At 47.5% G+C, this 19,774-nt stretch overlaps 1 protein-coding gene across 4 annotated transcripts in view; it reads right to left on the reverse strand.

The window, feature by feature from the left end:
- LOC139228545 (spindlin-1-like) overlaps positions 1 to 19,774 on the reverse strand; it is a 200,287-nt gene that overhangs the window by 15,339 nt on the left and 165,174 nt on the right. For all 4 annotated transcript variants that reach the window (XM_070859642.1, XM_070859641.1, XM_070859644.1 and 1 more), the window contains 3 exons: positions 13,153 to 13,264; positions 10,764 to 10,855; positions 7,247 to 7,340 (listed from right to left, as the gene is read on the reverse strand). In XM_070859642.1, the coding sequence (XP_070715743.1) occupies positions 7,247 to 7,340; positions 10,764 to 10,855; positions 13,153 to 13,264 (298 nt within the window). The remainder of the gene's footprint in view (positions 1 to 7,246; positions 7,341 to 10,763; positions 10,856 to 13,152; positions 13,265 to 19,774) is intronic.

The following is a 19,774-nucleotide window of genomic DNA, read 5'->3' on the forward strand; positions in this document are numbered from 1 at the left end:
CTAGGTCATCCACAACAACAACAACTAGAATTTATATACAAAAGCAAAATACTGCGGATGCTGGAATCTGAAATAAAACCAGAAAAGGCTGGAAATCTCAGCGGGTCGGGCAGCATCTGTGGAGACTGTAGTCCTCTACACTTGGGAGACCAAACGCAGATTGGGTGACCGCTTTGTGGGAAACCTCCATTCAGTCCACAAGGATGACCCTGAGCTACAGTGGCGTGTCACTTTAATTCCCCGCTCCACTCCCACTCTGACCTCTCCGTCCTCGGACTCTTGCACTGTTCCAATGAAGCTCAACGCAAGCTCAAGGAACAGCACCTCATCTTTCGTTTGGACACTTTGCAGCCTTCTAGACTCAACATCGAGTTCAACAATTTCAGACCCTAACCTCTGCCCCCATTTTGTTCCCTTTCGTCGCTTTTTTAAAATAAAAGCTCCCCCCTGCCCTTTTGATTTTGAGTTTGAGCTCTCCATTTCCCATGGCAGCTGGTAATTATTCCACCATTCACGCCCTATCTAGACTCATCTTTTGTTATCTAACTTGTGCTATTACCATCTTAATTCGGCCCATCATTCCTTTTGTCTCTCAAATCTCTTCTGCCTTCCACCCTGTCACAGACCTTCCCTTTTGTTCTTTCCCCCTCTCCCCCTTTCAGGGCCCCAGCACTTCCTTAAGAATCTGTTACATTTCAAACTATTGCCAGTTCTGACGAAGGGTCATCGACCTGAAACGTTAACTCTGTTTCTCTCTCCACCGATGCTGCCTGATCCATTGAGATTTCCAGCAATTTCTGTTTTTATACTAGAATTTATATAGCACCTTTAAGGTAGTGAAACATCCCAAGGCGCTTCATAGGAGTATTATACGACAAAACATTTGACACCGAGCCACATAAGGAGAAATTAGCGCAGGTGACCAAAAGCTTGGGCAAAGAGGTAGGTTTTAAGGAGCATCTTGAAGGAGGAAAGAGAGGTAGAGAGGCAGAGAGGTTTAGGCAGGGAGTTCCAGAGCTTGGGGCCCAGGCAACAGAAGGCACGGCCACCAATGGTTGAGTGATTATAATCAGGAATGCGCAAGAGGGCAGAGTTAGAGGAGCGCAGACATCTCGGGGGGGTTAGTGGGGCTGGAGATTACAGAGATAGAAACATAGAAACATAGCAACATAGAAACATAGAAACATAGAAAATAGGTGCAGGAGTAGGCCATTCGGCCCTTCTAGCCTGCACCGCCATTCAATGAGTTCATGGCTGAACATGCAACTTCAGTACCCCATTCCTGCTTTCTCGCCATACCCCTTGATCCCCCTAGTAGTAAGGACTTCATCTAACTCCTTTTTGAATATATTTAGTGAATTGGCCTCAACAACTTTCTGCGGTAGAGAATTCCACAGGTTCACCACTCTCTGGGTGAAGAAGTTTCTCCTTATCTTGGTCCTAAATGGCTTACCCCTTATCCTTAGACTGTCCCCCCTGGTTCTGGACTTCCCCAACATTGGGAACATTCTTCCTGCATCTAACCTGTCTAAACCCGTCAGAATTTTAAACATTTCTATGAGGTCCCCTCTCATTCTTCTGAACTCCAGTGAATACAAGCCCAGTTGATCCAGTCTTTCTTGATAGGTCAGTCCCGCCATCCCGGGAATCAGTCTGGTGAACCTTCGCTGCACTCCGTCAATAGCAAGAATGTCCTTCCTCAGGAATGTCCTTAGGAGACCAAAACTGTACACAATACTCCAGGTGTGGCCTCACCAAGGCCCTGTACAACTGTAGCAACACCTCCCTGCCCCTGTACTCAAATCCCCTTGCTATGAAGGCCAACATGCCATTTGCTTTCTTAACCGCCTGCTGTACCTGCATGCCAACCTTCAATGACTGATGCACCATGACACCCAGGTCTCGTTGCACCTCCCCTTTTCCTAATCTGTCACCATTCAGATAATAGTCTGTCTCTCTGTTTTTACCACCAAAGTGGATAACCTCACATTTATCCACATTATACTTCATCTGCCATGCATTTGCCCACTCACCTAACCTATCCAAGTCGCTCTGCAGCCTCATAGCATCCTCCTCGCAGCTTACACTGCCACCCAACTTAGTGTCATCCGCAAATTTGGAGATACTACATTTAATCCCCTCGTCTAAATCATTAATGTACAGTGTAAACAGCTGGGGCCCCAGCACAGAACCTTGTGGTACCCGACTAGTCATTGCCTGCCATTCTGAAAAGTCCCCATTTACTCCTACTCTTTTCTTCCTGTCTGACAACCAGTTCTCAATCCATGTCAGCACACTACCCCCAATCCCATGTGCTTTAACTTTGCACATTAATCTCTTGTGTGGGACCTTGTCAAAAGCCTTCTGAAAGTCCAAATATACCACATCAACTGGTTCTCCCTTGTCCACTCTACTGGAAACATCCTCAAAAAATTCCAGAAGATTTGTCAAGCATGATTTCCCTTTCACAAATCCATGCTGACTTGGACCTATCATGTCACCTCTTTCCAAATGCGCTGCTATGACATCCTTAATAATTGATTCCATCATCTTACCCACTACCGATGTCAGGCTGACCGGTCTATGATTCCGTTTTCTCTCTCCCTCCTTTTTAAAAAGTGGGGTTACATTGGCTACCCTCCACTCCATAGGAACTGATCCAGAGTCAATGGAATGTTGGAAAATGACTGTAAATGCATCCGCTATTTCCAATGCCACCTCCTTAAGTACTCTGGGATGCAATCCATCAGGCCCTGGGGATTTATCGGCCTTCAATCCCATCAATTTCCCCAACACAATTTCCCGACTAATAAGGATTTCCCTCAGTTCCTCCTCCTTACTAGACCCTCTGACCCCTTTTATATCCGGAAGGTTGTTTGTGTCCTCCTTAGTGAATACCGAACCAAAGTACTTGTTCAATTGGTCCGCCATTTCTCTGTACCCCGTTATGACTTCCCCTGATTCTGACTGCAGGGGACCTACGTTTGTCTTTACTAACCTTTTTCTCTTTACATATCTATAGAAACTTTTGCAATCCGTCTTAATGTTCCCTGCAAGCTTCTTCTCGTACTCCATTTTCCCTGCCCTAATCAAACCCTTTGTCCTCCTCTGCTGAGTTCTAAATTTCTCCCAGTCCCCAGGTTCGCTGCTATTTCTGGCCAATTTGTATGCCACTTCCTTGGCTTTAATACTATCCCTGATTTCCCTTGATAGCCACGGTTGAGCCACCTTCCCTTTTTTATTTTTACGCCAGACAGGAATGTACAATTGTTGTAGTTCATCCATGCGGTCTCTAAATGTCTGCCATTGCCCATCCACAGTCAACCCCTCAAGTATCATTCGCCAATCTATCCTAGCCAATTCACGTCTCATACCTTCCAAGTTAGCCTTCTTTAAGTTCTGGACCATGGTCTCTGAATTAACTGTTTCATTCTCCATCCTAATGCAGAATTCCACCATATTATGGTCACTCTTCCCCAAGGGGCCTCGCACAACGAGATTGCTAATTAATCCTCTCTCATTACACAACACCTAGTCTAAGATGGCCTCCCCCCTAGTTGGTTCCTTGACATATTGGTTTAGAAAACCATCCCTTATGCACTCCAGGAAATCCTCCTCCACCGTATTGCTTCCAGTTTGGTTAGCCCAATCTATGTGCATATTAAAGTCACCCATTATAACTGCTGCACCTTTATTGCATGCACTCCTAATTTCCTGTTTGATGCCCTCCCCAACATCACTACTACTGTTTGGAGGTCTGTACACAACTCCCACTAACGTTTTTTGCCCTTTGGTGTTCTGCAGCTCTACCCATATAGATTCCACATCATCCAAGCTAATGTCCTTCTTAACTATTGCATTAATCTCCTCCTTAACCAGCAATGCTACCCGACCTTCTTTTCCTTTTATTCTATCCTTCCTGAATGTTGAATACCCCTGGATGTTGAGTTCCCAGCCCTGATCATCCTGGAGCCACGTCTCTGTAATCCCAATCACATCATATTTGTTAACATCTATTTGCACAGTTAATTCATCCACCTTATTACGGATACTCCTTGCATTAAGACACAAAGCCTTCAGGCTTGTTTTTTTAACACCCTTTGTCCTTTTAGAATTTTGCTGTACAGTGGCCCTTTTTGTTCTTTGCCTTGTGTTTCTCTGCACTCCACTTTTCCTCATCTCCTTTCTGTCTTTTGCTTTTGTCTCCTTTTTGTTTCCCTCTGTCTCCCTGCATTGGTTCCCATCCCCCTGCCATATTAGTTTAACTCCTCCCCAACAGCACTAGCAAACACTCCCCCTAGGACATTGGTTCCGGTCCTGCCCAGGTGCAGACCGTCCGGTTTGTACTGGTCCCACCTCCCCCAGAACCAGTTCCAATGCCCCAGGAATTTGAATCCCTCCTGCTGCACCACTGTTCAAGCCACTTATTCATCTGCGCTATCCTGCGATTCTTGCTCTGACTAGCACGTGGCACTGGTAGCAATCCCGAGATTACTACTTTTGAGGTCCTACTTTTAAATTTAGCTCCTAGCTACTTAAATTCGTTTCGTAGGACCTCATCCCGTTTTTTTACCTATGTCGTTGGTACCAATGTGCACCACGACAACTGGCTGTTCTCCCTCCCTTTTTAGAATGTCCTGCACCCGCTCCGAGACATCCTTGACCCTTGCACCAGGGAGGCAACATACCATCCTGGAGTCTCGGTTGCGGCCGCAGAAACGCCTATCTATTTCCCTTACAATTGAATCCCCTATCACTATCGCTCTCCCACTCTTTTTCCTGCCCTCCTGTGCAACAGAGCCAGCCACGGTGCAATGAACTTGGCTGCTGCTGCCCTCCCCTGATGAGTCATCCTCCCAACAGTACCCAAAGCAGTGTATCTGTTTTGCAGGGGGATGACCACAGGGGACCCCTGCACTACCTTCCTTGCACTGCTCTTCCTGCTGGTCTTCCATTCCCTTTCTGGCTGTGGACCCTTTCCCTGCGGTACGACCAACTCGCTACACATGCTACTCACGTCATTCTCAGCATCGTGGATGCTCCAGAGTGAATCCACCCTCAGCTCCAACTCCGCAACGCGGTCCGTCAGGAGCTGGAGGCGGATACACTTCCCGTACACGTAGTCATCAGGAACACTGGTGTCGTCCCTGAGTTCCCACATGGTACAGGAGGAGCATAACACGTGACCGAGCTGTCCTGCCATGACTTAACCCTTAGATAAGCAACAACAATGCAAAAGTTTACTCACTGTTATAGAAGAGAAAAAAGAAAACTACTCACCAATCACCAGCCAATCACTTACCCCCTTGGCTGTGACGTCACCTTTCTGTTTCTTTCTGCTTCTTTTTTGCCTTCTCCCTGTAGCTGCACAAGTACGCCTTTTATAGGCCTCACCAACGAATTCCTCGATGCTGCTCCCGACTGCCGCCGACGCTGGGCCCCGGACTCCCTGCTGTGCCTTTTATAGACCTCTCCAACGGACCTCCTCGACGCTGCTCCCGACTGCCGCCGACGCTGGGCCCCGGACTCCCTGCTGTGCCTTTTATAGGCCTCTCCACGCATGAGATAGGGAGGGGTGAGGCCATGGAGGGATTTGAAAATAAGGATGAGAATTTTGAAATCAAGGTGTTGCTTAACCGAGAGCCAATGTAGGTCAGCGAGCACAGGGGTGATGTGTGAGCGGAACTTGGCGCAAGTTAGAACATGGGCAGCCGAGTTTTGGATCACCTCTAGTTTACTCAGGGTAGAATGTGGGAGGCCAGCCAAGAGTCCGTTTGAATAGTCAAGTCTAGAGGTAACAAAGGCATGGATGAGGGCTTCAGCAGTGGATGAGCTGAGGCAAAGGCAGAGACGGGCGATGCTATGGAGGCGGAAATAGGCGGTCATAGTTCTGCTGCGATGTGGTTGAAAGCTCATTTCAGTGTCAAATATGACACCAAGGTTGCGAACAGTGTGGTTCAGTCTCAGACAGAAATTGGGGAGAGGGATGGAGTCAGTGGCTAGGGAACAGAGTTTGTGGCGCGGACTGAAAACAATGGCTTCGGTCTTCCCAATATTCAATTGGAGAGAACTTCTGTTCATCTAGAACTGGGTGTCGGACAAGCAGTCTGAAATTTAGAAACCGTGGAGGGGTTGAGAGAAGTGCTAGTGAGGTAGAGCTGGGTGTCATCAGCGCACATGTGGAAACCGATGGTGTGCCTCCAGATGATGTCACCAAGGAGCAACATGTAGATGAGAAATAGGAGGGGGCCAAGGATAGATCCTTGGGGGACACCAGAGGTAGCGATGCGGGGGTGGGAAGAGAAGCCGTTGCAGGTGATTCTCTGGCTACGATTAGAGAGCTAAGAATGGAACCAGGCGAGTGCAGTCCCACCCAGCTGGACCACGGTGGAGAGGCGTTGGAGAAAAATGGAGTGGTCAACCATGTCAATGGCTGCAGATAAGTCAAGAAGGACGAGGAGGGATAGTCTGCCTTTGTCACAGTCACAAAGGACGTCATTTGTGACTCTGATGAGAGCGGTTTCGGTACTGTGGCAGGTGCGGAAACTTGATTGACGGGATTCAAACATGGAATTGTGGGAAAGATGGGCACGGATTTGGGAGGCGACAACACGTTCAAGGACTTTGGAGAGGAAAGGGAGGTTGGAGATGGAGCGGTAATTTGCAAGGATGAAGGAATCAAGGGTAGCTTTTTTGAGGATGGGGTGATGACAGCAGATTTGAGGGAGAGGGGAACCGTATCTGAGGAGAGAGAACCGTTAACAATGTCAGCTAACATGGGAGCCAGAAAAAGGAAATTGGGCGGTCAGCAGTTTGGTGGGAATAGCGTCAAGGGAGCAGGAAGTGCGTCTCATGGACAGGATGAGCTCGGAAAGGGCATGAGGGGAGATCGGAGAGAAACTGGAGAAAGATGTGAGATCAGGGCTAGGGCAGGGGGCATCCTTGGAGGAAGTTTGGCCCGGTGGGCTAGGGGAAGGAAGGGAAGAGGCAGAACAAACGGATGGTCTCAATCTTAGAGACAAAGAAGTCCACGAGCTCCTCACACTTATTGTCAGAGCTATGCTTACTTATCCACGATGAGGTATGCAGTTGTGAGCCTAGTGGATGAACTGGTAATTGTTAAACCTTTGTTAATAAACCAACTAGTTCTTAATAGCAATATATTGCTGTGAATTCTTGAGCAAAGAATCCATGAAGCAAGTACATTGCAGCGGTAACGAGAACAGAATTCCAGCCCGAATCTTACCGCAAAGGGAGGAGACAACAATGATTGATCCGTTGCTTTTGATTAAAGTGGGAAGTGCTGCCGCTGTCAGCTGGACATAGCTCAGGAAGTTCACCTGAAAGGATGAAGAAACAATCATTTGTTCAAAGAAAAATGTATGCAATACAGGGCAGGTGTCCCTGGAGATGGAGCAGAGGGTGCTCACTGGCACGTTCGAGACCTTCCGCGACCGGGGGGCACCGGAGGGACTGGAGTGCATCATCACAACCAGGAACAACATTTCATATTTGATTTATTAAGGCTCCTTTAAACGTTTTCTGTTAATTTACAGCTTTTTGTGGGTGTGCCCCTTTAATAAGTCACTTTTTTGAAGTGTTGTCACTGTTGCAATGTGGGAAACGCGGCAGCCAATTTGCTCGCAGCAAGATCCCCCAAACAGCAATGTAATAATAAAAACAGAAAATGCTGGCAATCTCAGCGGGTCAGGCAGCATCTGTGGAGAGAGAAACAGAGTTAACGCTTCAGGCCGATGACCCTTCGTCAGGACTGGCAAATGTTCGGAAAGGACAGATTCTTAAGGAGCACTGAAAGGGGGAGGGGAAGAAAGAACAAAGGGAAGGTCTGTGATAGGGTGGAAGGCAGGAGAGATTAGAGAGACAAAAAGGATGATGGGCCGAATTGAAATGGCAGAAGTAAGAAAAAGATTAGTCTAGATAGGGTGTGAATGGCAGAATAATGACCAGCTGCCATTGGAGACAAAGAGAAAATGAACATAAGATCGAGGGTGGGTGGGGGGAAGGGAGCCATGACGCTCTGAAATTGTTGAACTCAATGTTGAGTCCAGAAGGCTGTAAAGTGCCTGAACGAAAGATGAGAAGATGTTCCTCGAGCTTGCGATGGGCTTCATTGGATAATGACTAGATAATCTGTTTTTTAGGTGTTGGTTGACAAGGGGGAATAAGGTTGAATTCAATTGGCAAATCGCCGGTATTTAAAAGAGTTGCGACACAGGGCAGGAAACACAAATTCCTGCGCAGTCAGTACAACTCTTCCAAAATTTGCGACGTTAACCAATTGATAATGTTTAGGTGGCACAGAGCTCTTCGAAAAGTAATATGCCCATTATTTTTATTATGAAACCCACAGTGCAGGACAATGATAATGGTGTCAGCCATGGCTCAGTGTTGCCTTTTTGAGTCAGAAGGTTGTGGGTTCAAGTCCCACTCCAAGGACTTGAGCACATGATCCAGGCTGACATTCAAGAGCAGTATTAAGGGTGTGCTGCACTGTCGGAGGTGCTGTCTTTTGGATGAGACGTTAAATCGAGGCCTCGACTGCCCCCTCACGTGGACGCAAAAGATCCCATGACACTATTTCGAAAAAGAGAAGGGGATTACTGCCGGCGTCCTGGCCAATATTTATCGCTCAACCAACACCTAAAAAACAGATTATCTGGCCATTATTCCATTGCTGTTTGGGGAGCTTGCTGTGCACAATTGGCTACTGCGTTTCCCACATTAAAACAGTGACTACACACTTCAAAAGTACTTAATTTGCTGTAAAGCGCTTTGGGACGTCCCGAGGTCATGAAAGGCGCTATATTGATGCAAGTTCTTTCTTTCTGAGGGAGCATGGGATATGGAGATCGGGCGGGAAAGTGGAATTGAAGTCGATGATCAGCCATAATCTTATTGAATGGCGGAGCAGGCTCGAGTGGCCGTATGGCTGACTCCTGCTCCTGTTTCTTATGTTCTTATGTTCTCTCTACCATCCAAGCAATGTAGTGCCCAATCTACCTTCAAAATTCCCTAAATGTCATAGGGAAACCTTTGTCAATCACATTGGTACTGATAATACTGTTCCGAAGACACTTGAGGTCCACCTTTTTACTAGTGGCCCTTGGAAAACCTGCATATCTCCAAGTCTCCATTCGTAACCTATCCAACGCTAGGATGGGAGGACAGATGCGCCAACATTAGCGTCCTCGACCAGGCCAACATCCCCAGCATTGAAGCACTGACCACACTTGATCAGCTCCGCTGGGCAGGCCATATTGTTCACACGCCAGACACGAGACTCCCAAAGCAAGCGCTCTGCTCGGAACTCCTTCACGGCAAACAAGTCAAAGGAGGGCAGAGGAAACGTTACAGGGACGCCCTCAAAGCCTCTCTGATAAAGTGCAACATCCCCACTGACACCTGGGAGTCCCTGGCCAAAGGCCGCCCTAAGTGGAGGAAGTGCATCTGGGAGGGTGCTGAGCACCTCGAGTCTCGTCGCCGAGAGCATGCAAAAATCAAGCGCAAGTAGCGGAAAGAACATGTGGCAAACCACCCAGTCCCCCAACGACTATCTGTGACAGGGACTGCGGTTCTCGTATTGGATTGTTCAGCCACCGAAGGACTCATTTTTAGAGTGGAAGCAAGTCTTCCTCAACGCCGAGGGACTGCCTATGATGATGATGATGGTGTCAGAGGTGCACCAACGCACTTCCATCTCTGTTTCTGCCTGTTTAGTCCTGCTACACCTGTACAGGGTATTGGTGAGGCCATGCCTAGAGTACTGCATCCAGTTTTGGTCTCCTTATTTAAGGAGGGATCATCATAGGCAGTCGCTCGAAATCGAGGAAGACTTGCTTCCACTCTAAAAGTGAGTTCTTAGGTGACTGAACAGTCCAATATGGGGGTTACAGTCTCTGTCACAGGTGGGACAGACAGTTGTTGAGGGAAAGGGTGGGTGTGACTTGCATTGGAGGCAGTTCAGAGAAGGTGCACGAGGTTGATTCCTGAGTTGAAGGAGTTGACTTATGAAGAAAGGTTGGACATATACTCATCGGAGATTAGAAGAATGCGAGGTGGCCTTATTGAAACATATAAGATACTGAGGGTGCTTGACAGGGTAGATGCAGAGAGGATGTTTCCACTCGTGGGGGAATCTAGAACTAGGGGGCATAGTTTCAGAATAAGGGGTCGCCCATTTAGAATGGTGATGAGGAAGAATTTCTTCTCTCAGAGGGTCATAAATCTGAGGAATTCTCTGCTCCAGAGCCCTGTGGAAACTGGGTCATTGAATATATTTAAGGTGGAGATAGACAGATTTTTAAACGATAAGGGAGTGAAGGGTTATGGGGAGCGGGCAGGGTAGTGGAGCTCAGCCCAAGATCAGATCAGCCACGATCTTATTGAATGGCGGAGCAGGCTCGAGGGGCCATATGGCCTACTCCTGCTCCTATTTCTTATGTTCTCATGTTCTAAAAGGCAAGGGAATACTGTTAGCAAATTGGGCCACCTCAGAATCCATAGGAATCCAAAGGCTGTTTGAAAGCAATAGGACCAGGTCCCATCAAGGTGCAGCTGTCCTGAAATGGGTGCTCAAGCAAGGCACTGCTTGGGACTGCGGCCCTGGGGAAGAAGGTTGAAGGGGAACACTGGTGTATCAGGCGCCGTATCTTTGCCCTGCTTAAATGTGCACAGTATTGCTTTTTCCAAAACACATTTTGCAGAAATGAAAAAAGTTATTTTCAACCAAACCAAAAACTTACTTGCATCAGCCAACTAGTGAGTTCAGCATCTCCAGTCCACATCTGGAAAGGATCATATCCAATGTGGTTCAAAACTAAGTAGTCCAAAGAACCTGGGAGAAACATAGAACAAGTAAAATAACACATTCTGCTGTGGGCAATGCTCCATTTCCTCCAAAACCTCAAATACAGTTTCACATGCTCCCTCCACACTTGCAGAATTCAAAGCTCTTTGCAACATCTTCCACTGTAACTCGTGCTGATAATAAATTCTACCCTCCAATATTAACTGTAGCCCTGGGTGTGATTTTACAGTTTGCTGCCCATCACAGATTTGAGGTGATTGGCAAAAGAACCAAAGGCGACACGAGGAAATATTTTTTCAACACAGCAAGTGGTTAGGATCTGGAATGGCGGCAAGCAATCCCCAGGTGGGCAGAGGAAACGCTTCAAGGACACCCTCAAAGCCTCCTTGATAAAGTGCAACATCCCCACGACACATGAGAATCCCTGGCCAAAGACCGCCCGAAGTGGAGGAAGAGCATCTGGGAGGGCGCTGAGCACCTCGAGTCTCGTCGCCGAGAGCATGCAGAAAACAAGCGCAGGCAGCGGAAGGAGCGTGCGGCAAACCAGACTCCCCACCCACCCTTTCCTTCAACCACCGTCTGTCCCACCTGTGACAGAGCCTGTAATTCCCGTATTGGACTGTCCAGTCTCTGAGAACTCACTTTTAGAGCGGGAGCAAGCCTTCCTCAATTTCGAGGGACCGCCTATGATGGAATGCACTGCCTGAAAGGGTGGTGGAGGCAGACTCAATCGTGGCTTTCAAAAGGGAGTTGGATTAGTACCTGAAGGAAAAAAAATTGCAGGGCTACAGGGAAAGAGTGGGGGAGTGGGACTAGCTGAAGTGGCCGATTGGCCTCCTTCTGTGCTGTAACCATTTTATTCCGCTGATGCAACTAAGCTTTTGGTTTGGTTGAAAATACCTTTTTTCATTTTTGCAAAATGTGTTTTGGAAAAAGCAATACTGTGCACATTTAAGCAGGGCAAAGATACGACGCCTGATAGACCAGTGTTCGCTCTAACCTTCCTCCCCAGGGCCGCAGTCCCAAGCAGTGCCTTGCTTGAGGACCGGTTTCAGGACAGTTGCACCTTGATGGGACCTGGTCCTATTGCTTTCAAACAGCCTTTGGATTCCTATGGATTCTGAGGCAGCCCAACTTGCTAACAGTATTCCCTTGCCTATTAGAACATAAGGACGTAAAAAATAGGAGCAGGAGGAGGCCATTTGGCCCCTCGAGCCTTCTCCGCCATTCAATAAGATCATGGCTGTACGGAAAATCCTAGTGACAACACTAGACCTTCATTTTAAAATATGCAATGATACCAAGAAATGTTTTACTGGCAGTGTAAGGAATTTATACACGTAGGGCCCGTAATTGGAGGACATACTGCAGCACACTGGCCAAAATCACGAAATTCATCGAAAAATACTTACATACCGCCAAGCGGAAAATTCATCAGCGACATACCGCCGGGCGGTATGCATAACCGTCCGCCCATACCCACCGCCGACATACCACCCAAAATTGCAAAATTCATCACTTACCACCAACATACCGCCAACCCTGTAGACGGCCCTTGAAAAGGTGATTTTAAATCGATCTTCTGTCAGCAGCATGCCTGTTTACCTGTAAACAATTTTGTATCTCTCGCCCCCTATTCTCTCCCACCCCCCAGTCTCTACCCCTCCCCCCCACAGCGATCTCGATCCTCCCCCCCCCCCCCCCCAACAGCGATCTCCCCGCAAGCAGCGATCTCCCTCCACAGGTATCTCCCCCCCCCCACCCCCACATACCTGCACATCGCTCTCAGGCCGGCAGTCTCTGTGGATTCTGGTCGGTGCCTCGCGGAGGGGAGGTGGAGCTTCGCAGCAGCATGTGCGTGTGCACAACTCGGGACCCGAAGATTCCCGAGTGAAAAGGACTCACCGCCCGCACACCGCCGGCTGCACTCCGCTCGGCACACCGCCCAGAAAAAAGTGACGAAAATCGCGCACACTGCGCCCCAGCGGCACCCGGCGGTACGAAACAACATACCACCGAGAAATGGGCTGACCATCGGTTTTGACCAATTTTGGCCCCGTAGACTCTTACAGCACCGACGGTGGCCATTTGGCCCATCGTGCCTGTGCCAGCTCTTTGACAGAGCGATCCAATTAGCCTCACCCTGCTCTTTCCCCATAAGCCCTGAAATGTTTTCTTTTACTTTTCAAGTATATATCCAATTGCCTTTTGAATGTTGCTATTGAATGTTACTTCCACCTTTTAGGCAGTGCATTCCAGATCACAACAAGTTGCTGCGTAAAAAATGAAATTCTCCTCAACCCCATGAAGAGTGCAACATTTACCCAGCTTATCCAGGGTGAACTGCATGACCATCTCGGCATTCTTTGGGATTGCCATGTCCGCAGGAACTAAATAGACTTTCTTTGCACCCAGTTCCAAACACTTCTCCTTAACCTTTGAAAATAAAAGCACAAAATGGTTAAAATTTAGATTAATGAAGAATTGGAAGTGTAAATTCCTTACACTGCCGGTAAAACATTTCTTGAAATCATTGCGTATTTTAAAATAAAGGTGTAGTATTGTCACTAGGATTTTCCGTAAAGTGGAATAGAATGGTTACAGCACAGGAGGTCGCCATTCGGCCCGTCGAGCCCGTGCCGGCTCTCTGCAAGAGCACTTCAGCTAGTCCCACTCCCCTGCTCTTTCCCCGTAACCCTGCAAAGTTTTTCTCCTTCACTATTGGACTATTTCGCTTTGAACCACATTGGATATGATCCTTTCCAGATGTGGAGTGGAGATGCTGAACACACCAGTTGGCTGATGCAAATAAGCTTTTGGCTCGGTTGAACATAACTTTTTTTATTTCTGCAAATTTCTGGACAAATACGGAAGTGAGCCACCCCAAGCCATGAAAGTCCCAGCTCTGGTTCCCGGACTCGACTGAGTTCGCTGGTCCCAACCACGACAGCAACTGCCGGGGGAATCACTGCTGATCTCAGCACACCTGAGCTTGGGAAGTGGGGGGGGGGTGGGGGGGGGGGGCAGGGGGGGAAATCAGCTCTCATTCCTGTTCCTACTCACTGTCCACCGAACTGTAAGAAATCGTGGATTGGAAGAAATAACTTGAGACCAAAATGCCTCTTCAGACTGGTGTTAGAATTGTACAATAGCTAAAGTGACTTGAACAGCGTGAACATAAATAACTGATAACGGGCAGCTCCAAACATCTGAAGCCCAAGAATGGCCTGTCTGTCTCCAACCTCAGGAGAATGTGATGAGGAGGGTTTCACCCAAGAGTTGAGACAAAGAACTCAACATGTCATCGGTTAGATGGTCCTGTCCATGTCCTACACCAGGCCCACCCCTAAAAAGAGAATAAAAGAAAGACCCAGAAGGCGTTTCAGGACAGATGGTGAAGATAAGAACTGTTCGTACCACCAGCTGTCTGTCCGATTGAGACTGGCACCAGCTACTTGTCATGGTCGTATGTCTACTATGTCTAACCTGATTGTGTGTTTTGTTTGACTATATTTGGACTATCGCTCCCTTAATAAAATGCCTTATAACTCCCAAAACCTTTTGGTTATCTGTGTGTGATCTGTGATCCTAAGTCTTACAGAACAGTGCTGGAAAGTAAGATTGTGTTTTTTTTTTGGTAAAGACAGCACCAAGGTTTATTGTGATGCTTCAATTATCCCATGCTCACAGTCTAGGACTACATGTGAAGCTTGCACGCAATGCCAAGGGGGCAACCAGTCCCCACGGAGCTTTCAGCGTAAGTCAGGGCCTTGATGAGAGACTGTATCGAAAGTTGGAGGGGGAGAAAAGGCAGTCTGGGATAGCATTCAATATATTCTGAAACCCTGTTCAACTTTAAGGGAAAGATAGGTGGGAAAGCAAGTTGTGAGGAGGATGCAAAGAATCTGCGAAAGGATAAGTGAGTGGGCAAAGATTTGGCAGATGGAGTATAATGTGGAAAAAATGTGAGGTTATCCACTTTGGTAGGAAAAATAAAAAAGCAAATTATTATTTAATTGGAGAGCAATTACAAAATGCTGCGGTAGAGGGATCTGGGGGTCCTTGTACATGAAACACAAAACGTTAGCCTGTAGGTACAGCAAATAGTTAGGAAAGCAAATGGAATGTTGGCCTTTATTGCAAAGAGGATGGAGTATAAAAATAGGGAAGTCCTGCTACAATAGTACAGGGTATTGGTGAGACCACACCTGGAGTACTGCGTACAGTACTGTTCTCCTCATTTAAGGAGGGATATACTTGCATTGGAGGCAGCTCAGAGAAGGTTCACGAGGTTGATTCCTGAAATGAAGGGGTTGTCATATGAAGAAAGGTTGAGCTATACTCATTGAAGTTTAGAAGAATGAGAGGTGATCTTATTGAAACGTATAAGATTCTGAGGGGGCTTGACAGGGTAGATGCAGAGAGGATATTTCCCCTCATGGGAGAATGTAGAACTAGGGGGTCATAGTTTCAGAATAAGGGGTCACCCATTTAAGACGGAGATGAGGAGGAATTTCTTCTCTTCGAGGGTCGTAAATCTTTGGAATTCTCTGCCCCAGAGAGCTGTGTAGGCTGGGTCATTGAATATATTTAAGGTGGAGATAGACAGATTTTTGAATGATAAGGGAGTCAAGGGTTATGGGGAGCGGGCAGGGAAGTGGACTTGACGCCAAGATCAGATCAGCCATGATCTTATTGAATGGCGGAGCAGGCTCGAGAGGCCAGGTGGCCTATTCCTGCTCCTATTTCTTATATTCTTATGTCGTTGTGCGATAGTGGAGAATGGGTGATAGCGAGTCGGAAGCCCGTTTTATATCACTCTCATTTCCCTGTGACTTCAATGGGAATAAAATGGGGGAAGGACCTACAACGGGCTGTCGATTCACTCTCACCCGTTCTACACTGCCGCAGAAAGTCAAAATCTGTCCCAAAGTCTTTAAATTATCCTGGCCCAATTAGGCCTATGTTCTCTGGCGTTTAGCAGAATGAGAGGTGATCTCATTGATGCATACAAAATTCTTACAGGGCTTGACAGGGTACATGCAGGGAAAATGTTGCCCCTGGCTGGGGGTCACATTCTCAGAATAAGGGCGTGGCCATTTAGGGCTGAGATGAGGCGAAATTTCTTCACTCAGAGGACGGTGAATCTTTGGAATTTTCTGCTCCGAAGGGCTGGGAGGCTCAGTCGTTGAGTATATTCAAGACAGAGAATCGATAGAGTTTTGGATATTAAGGGAATCAAGGGATATGGGGATAGTGCAGGAAAGTGGAGTTGAGGTTGAAGATCAGCCATGATCTTATTGAATGGTGGAGCAGGCTCGAGGGGCCAAATGGCCGACTACTGCTCCTAATTCTTATGTTCCTATGTTTGTGAAGACAGAGGCAATGCTTCATGCTTATTCCAATCCACCTTCGATCCTGAGAGTTTATGATCTATATTAAAAATTTCACATCTGTGCATACGTCTTATCTACAATTCTGTTAACTTTTTTGTGCCAACTTTTTACTCATAAATTCCTGTTTGTGACTCCAATCCAATTATCCAGCATTCTGAAAACTACGCCAGATCTTAACTCCGCAAAAGATTTTTTTTCTATTTAACTATAAAGCATTTCAAATTAAAGCATCTATTATATATGAATTATGCCGAGTGGGTTAGAATATACCATCTCAAAATACATTGAATCTGAAAGGTTTGACAATGGGATAACCCATTGTACTAATGTTAACATTTACTTGCGGTACCTGAAATGCCTGTAGGTGGCACTCTGCTTGACCAATGTTAAAAGTCCTGTCACTTAATGTTAGCTGGAGTACCTCTTACTGGTACAGGTTGAAACTCCCTTATCCGGAATTCCCTTATCTGGAACCACTCCTCGTCCGGAACCATTCCCGGCCACCAGGTGGCACATGCGCAGAACTCCGACGTGAACAAATTGACCAATTGAAGTCCTTCCTCGCTGCCGACTTCCGCAGTCGCTGGCATGACCCCGCAATCCACTGCCCAGCCCCACCCCCCACAACCAATGATCTCTTTGCTGCACTCCCAGTCTCAAACCACCCAGTCCGGATACCCCTTGCTCAATACCTGTACCATCCAATTTAACGTGACCACACCTTGTCTGGAAAAAATTCCTTATCCGGAACAGGCCAGGTCCCGAGAGTTCCAGATAAGCGAGATTCAACCTGTATAGTAATTTGGCCCCGAGAGTCAAGCTACTTCCACCATAGAGACACTGCAGGAATGTGTACGGTCTGATCTCAGGGCTTCAGTACGAGGATCACAGGTTTGAAATTAGGGTAAAGGTGAAAACTTGAATGTAAAACTCTTTCAGAATAAACTCTTATTGTGTGTCACATTGAAGGTATTCATAGAAACATAGAAAATAGGTGCAGGAGTAAGCCATTCGGCCCTTCGAGCCTGCACCACCATTCAATATGATCATGGCTGATCATGCAACCCCATTCCTGCTTTCTCTCCATACCCCTTGATCCCTTTAGCCGTAGTTAAACTTTCGGACTGTTTTTTTAAAAACATTTCATTGAAGTAGTGGCTTGCTGAATTAGGTGTTAAAAGTTTTTTTTTTAAGTTTGCAGGGACTGCTGCTGGATGCTTGTATGGGCTTGCATGCTAAAGGAAGGCCTCTGAGAAGACAGAACATGCACAAGTACTCAGCAGATCAGGCAACATCTGTGGAGAGAGAAACTAGGGTTCCCGTCTCAGGTCGACATGCTGCCTGACCAATTGAGTATTTCCAGCATTTTATGCTGTTATTTCAGATTTACAGCATCCGCTTGCAAAGGGAAGAGGAGGAGGCTGCGGAGGAGGAGGCCACGGAGAATGAGGCCACGGAGCAGGAGGCCACGGAGGAGGAGGACAAGGGGGAGGAGGCCACGGAGGAGGAGGCCAAGGGGGAGGCCACGGAGGAGGAGGTCACGGAGGAGGAGGCCAAGGGGGAGGAGGCCACGGAGGATTAGGCCATGGAGGAGGAGGCCACGGAGGAGGAGGCCACGGACCTCCGCTACCCAGCGACAATCTCACCCTGTGCATGTATTTGCTATGACATGTGTTTCCTGACTACTTGAACAGTAGTGAGGGCAGAGAAAGCTTACAAGGCCTCCACCTTGGCAAAATTTTACATCCTCCTTTCTGTTTTAGAGAACCCAGGTTTACAGCAGTATCCTGAGCCTTCCAGCCCCCACCCACGTTCCCTACCCCTAAGGAAGCTTCAACATGTCCCTCCCCATCCACACCTGCCATCAGGGTTCTTGCGGAGTTTTCATGCTGAACAGCCAAAACCTTTGTTACTTCTAGATGTGACTATTACAACACTCTCGTGGCTGGCCTCCCATCTTCCACCCTTCGTAAACTTGAGCTCATCCAAAACTCGGCTTCCCGTGTCCTAACTTGCACCCATCACTCCCTGTGCTCGCTGACCTACATTGTCTCCTGGTTAAGCAACGCCTCGATATTAAATTCTCATCCTTGTTTTCAAATCCCTCCATGGCCTCACCCCTCCCTATCTCAGTAACATCCTCCAGCCCTATTGCTCTCCAAGATCTCTGCGCTCCTCCAATTCCGGCCTCTCGCCCGATTTTAATTGCTCCACCATTGGCGTTCGTGCCTTTAGCTGACGTGCCCTAAACTCTGGAATTCCTTCTCTAAACCGCTCGGTCTCTCTACCTCTCTCTCTCCTTCTTTAAGACGCTCCTACCACTTAGTTTTTGGTCATCTGCCCTAATCTCTCCTTACAAAAGCAAAATACTGCGGATGCTGGAAATCTGAAATAAAACAGAAAATACTCGAAATACTCAGCAGGTCAGGCAGCATCTGTGGAGAGAGAAACAGAGTTAACGTTTCAGGTCGATAACCTTTTGTCAGAACTGGAAAATATTATAGATGTAACAGGTTTAAAGCAAGTGCAGAGGCAAGGAAAGGAGAGGAATGAACAAAAGGGAAGGTCTGTGATAGTGGAAGACAGGAGAGATTAAATGACAAAAGGGATGATGGTATGAGGCAAAAGGAGATGGTAATGGGACAGGTAAAGAAACAAAAGCTGTGTCTAGAGGAGTTGTAAATGGGAATAGCAGAATGATCTAATGCTGCTGTCCGAAAAAATGAAGCAAGAGGTTATGATCCGAAATTTTTGAACTCGATATTGAGTCCAGAAGGCTGTAAAGTGCCTAACTGAAAGATGAGCTGCTGTTCCTTGAGTTTACGTTGAGCTTCATTGGAACAGTGCAGGAGGCTGAGGACGGAGAGATCAGAGTGGGAGTGGAGCGGAGAATTAAAGTGAACGGAAGCTTGAGGTCATGTTTGTGGACTGGACGGAGGTGTTCTGCAAAGCACTCACCCAACCTGTGGCTGGTCTCCCCAATTTTACCACATCGTGAGCAGCAAATACAGTGTACTAAATTGAAGGAAGTACAAGTAAATCGCTGATTCACCTGGAAGGAGTGTTTCGGGCCCCGGACAGTGGCAAGGGAGCGGCTTATGTGGCTCAGTGTCAAACTTTGTTTGATAGCATTCCTGTGAAGTGCCTTGAGGTGTTTTACTATGTTAAAGGTGCTATAGCTGTTGTTGCTATTTTCTGTGTGTAAGAATATGGGGCCGAAATTCAGCTCCCCAATAAGGCTCGTTATCGCCCGTTTGTGGTGAACACCGATTTCTGGTCGAATGGCCACCGCAAGCTCAATTCAGCTTGGGGGTTTTTCTGGTGGTCCCCACTTCCGCCTCGCCACTGCCGACTGACCGTGTGTTCGTCATCAGTGCGCACACCACCGGGACCCCCCAGCTCCCGCGAAACTTAGCAAGCAAAGTCTTATTGCCGCTGAGTGGTGCCCCCGACAGCTTTTTCTGTCGGTGCACCTTGTATGCTCTCTCTCTCTGCTCTGGCTGTGCAGCGGCCATTAAAGGCGAGGACCCAATGCTGTCGGCCGACTTCC

Source organism: Pristiophorus japonicus, chromosome 18 (assembly GCF_044704955.1).
Source record: "Pristiophorus japonicus isolate sPriJap1 chromosome 18, sPriJap1.hap1, whole genome shotgun sequence".
NCBI classification, from domain to species: Eukaryota; Metazoa; Chordata; class Chondrichthyes; family Pristiophoridae; genus Pristiophorus; species Pristiophorus japonicus.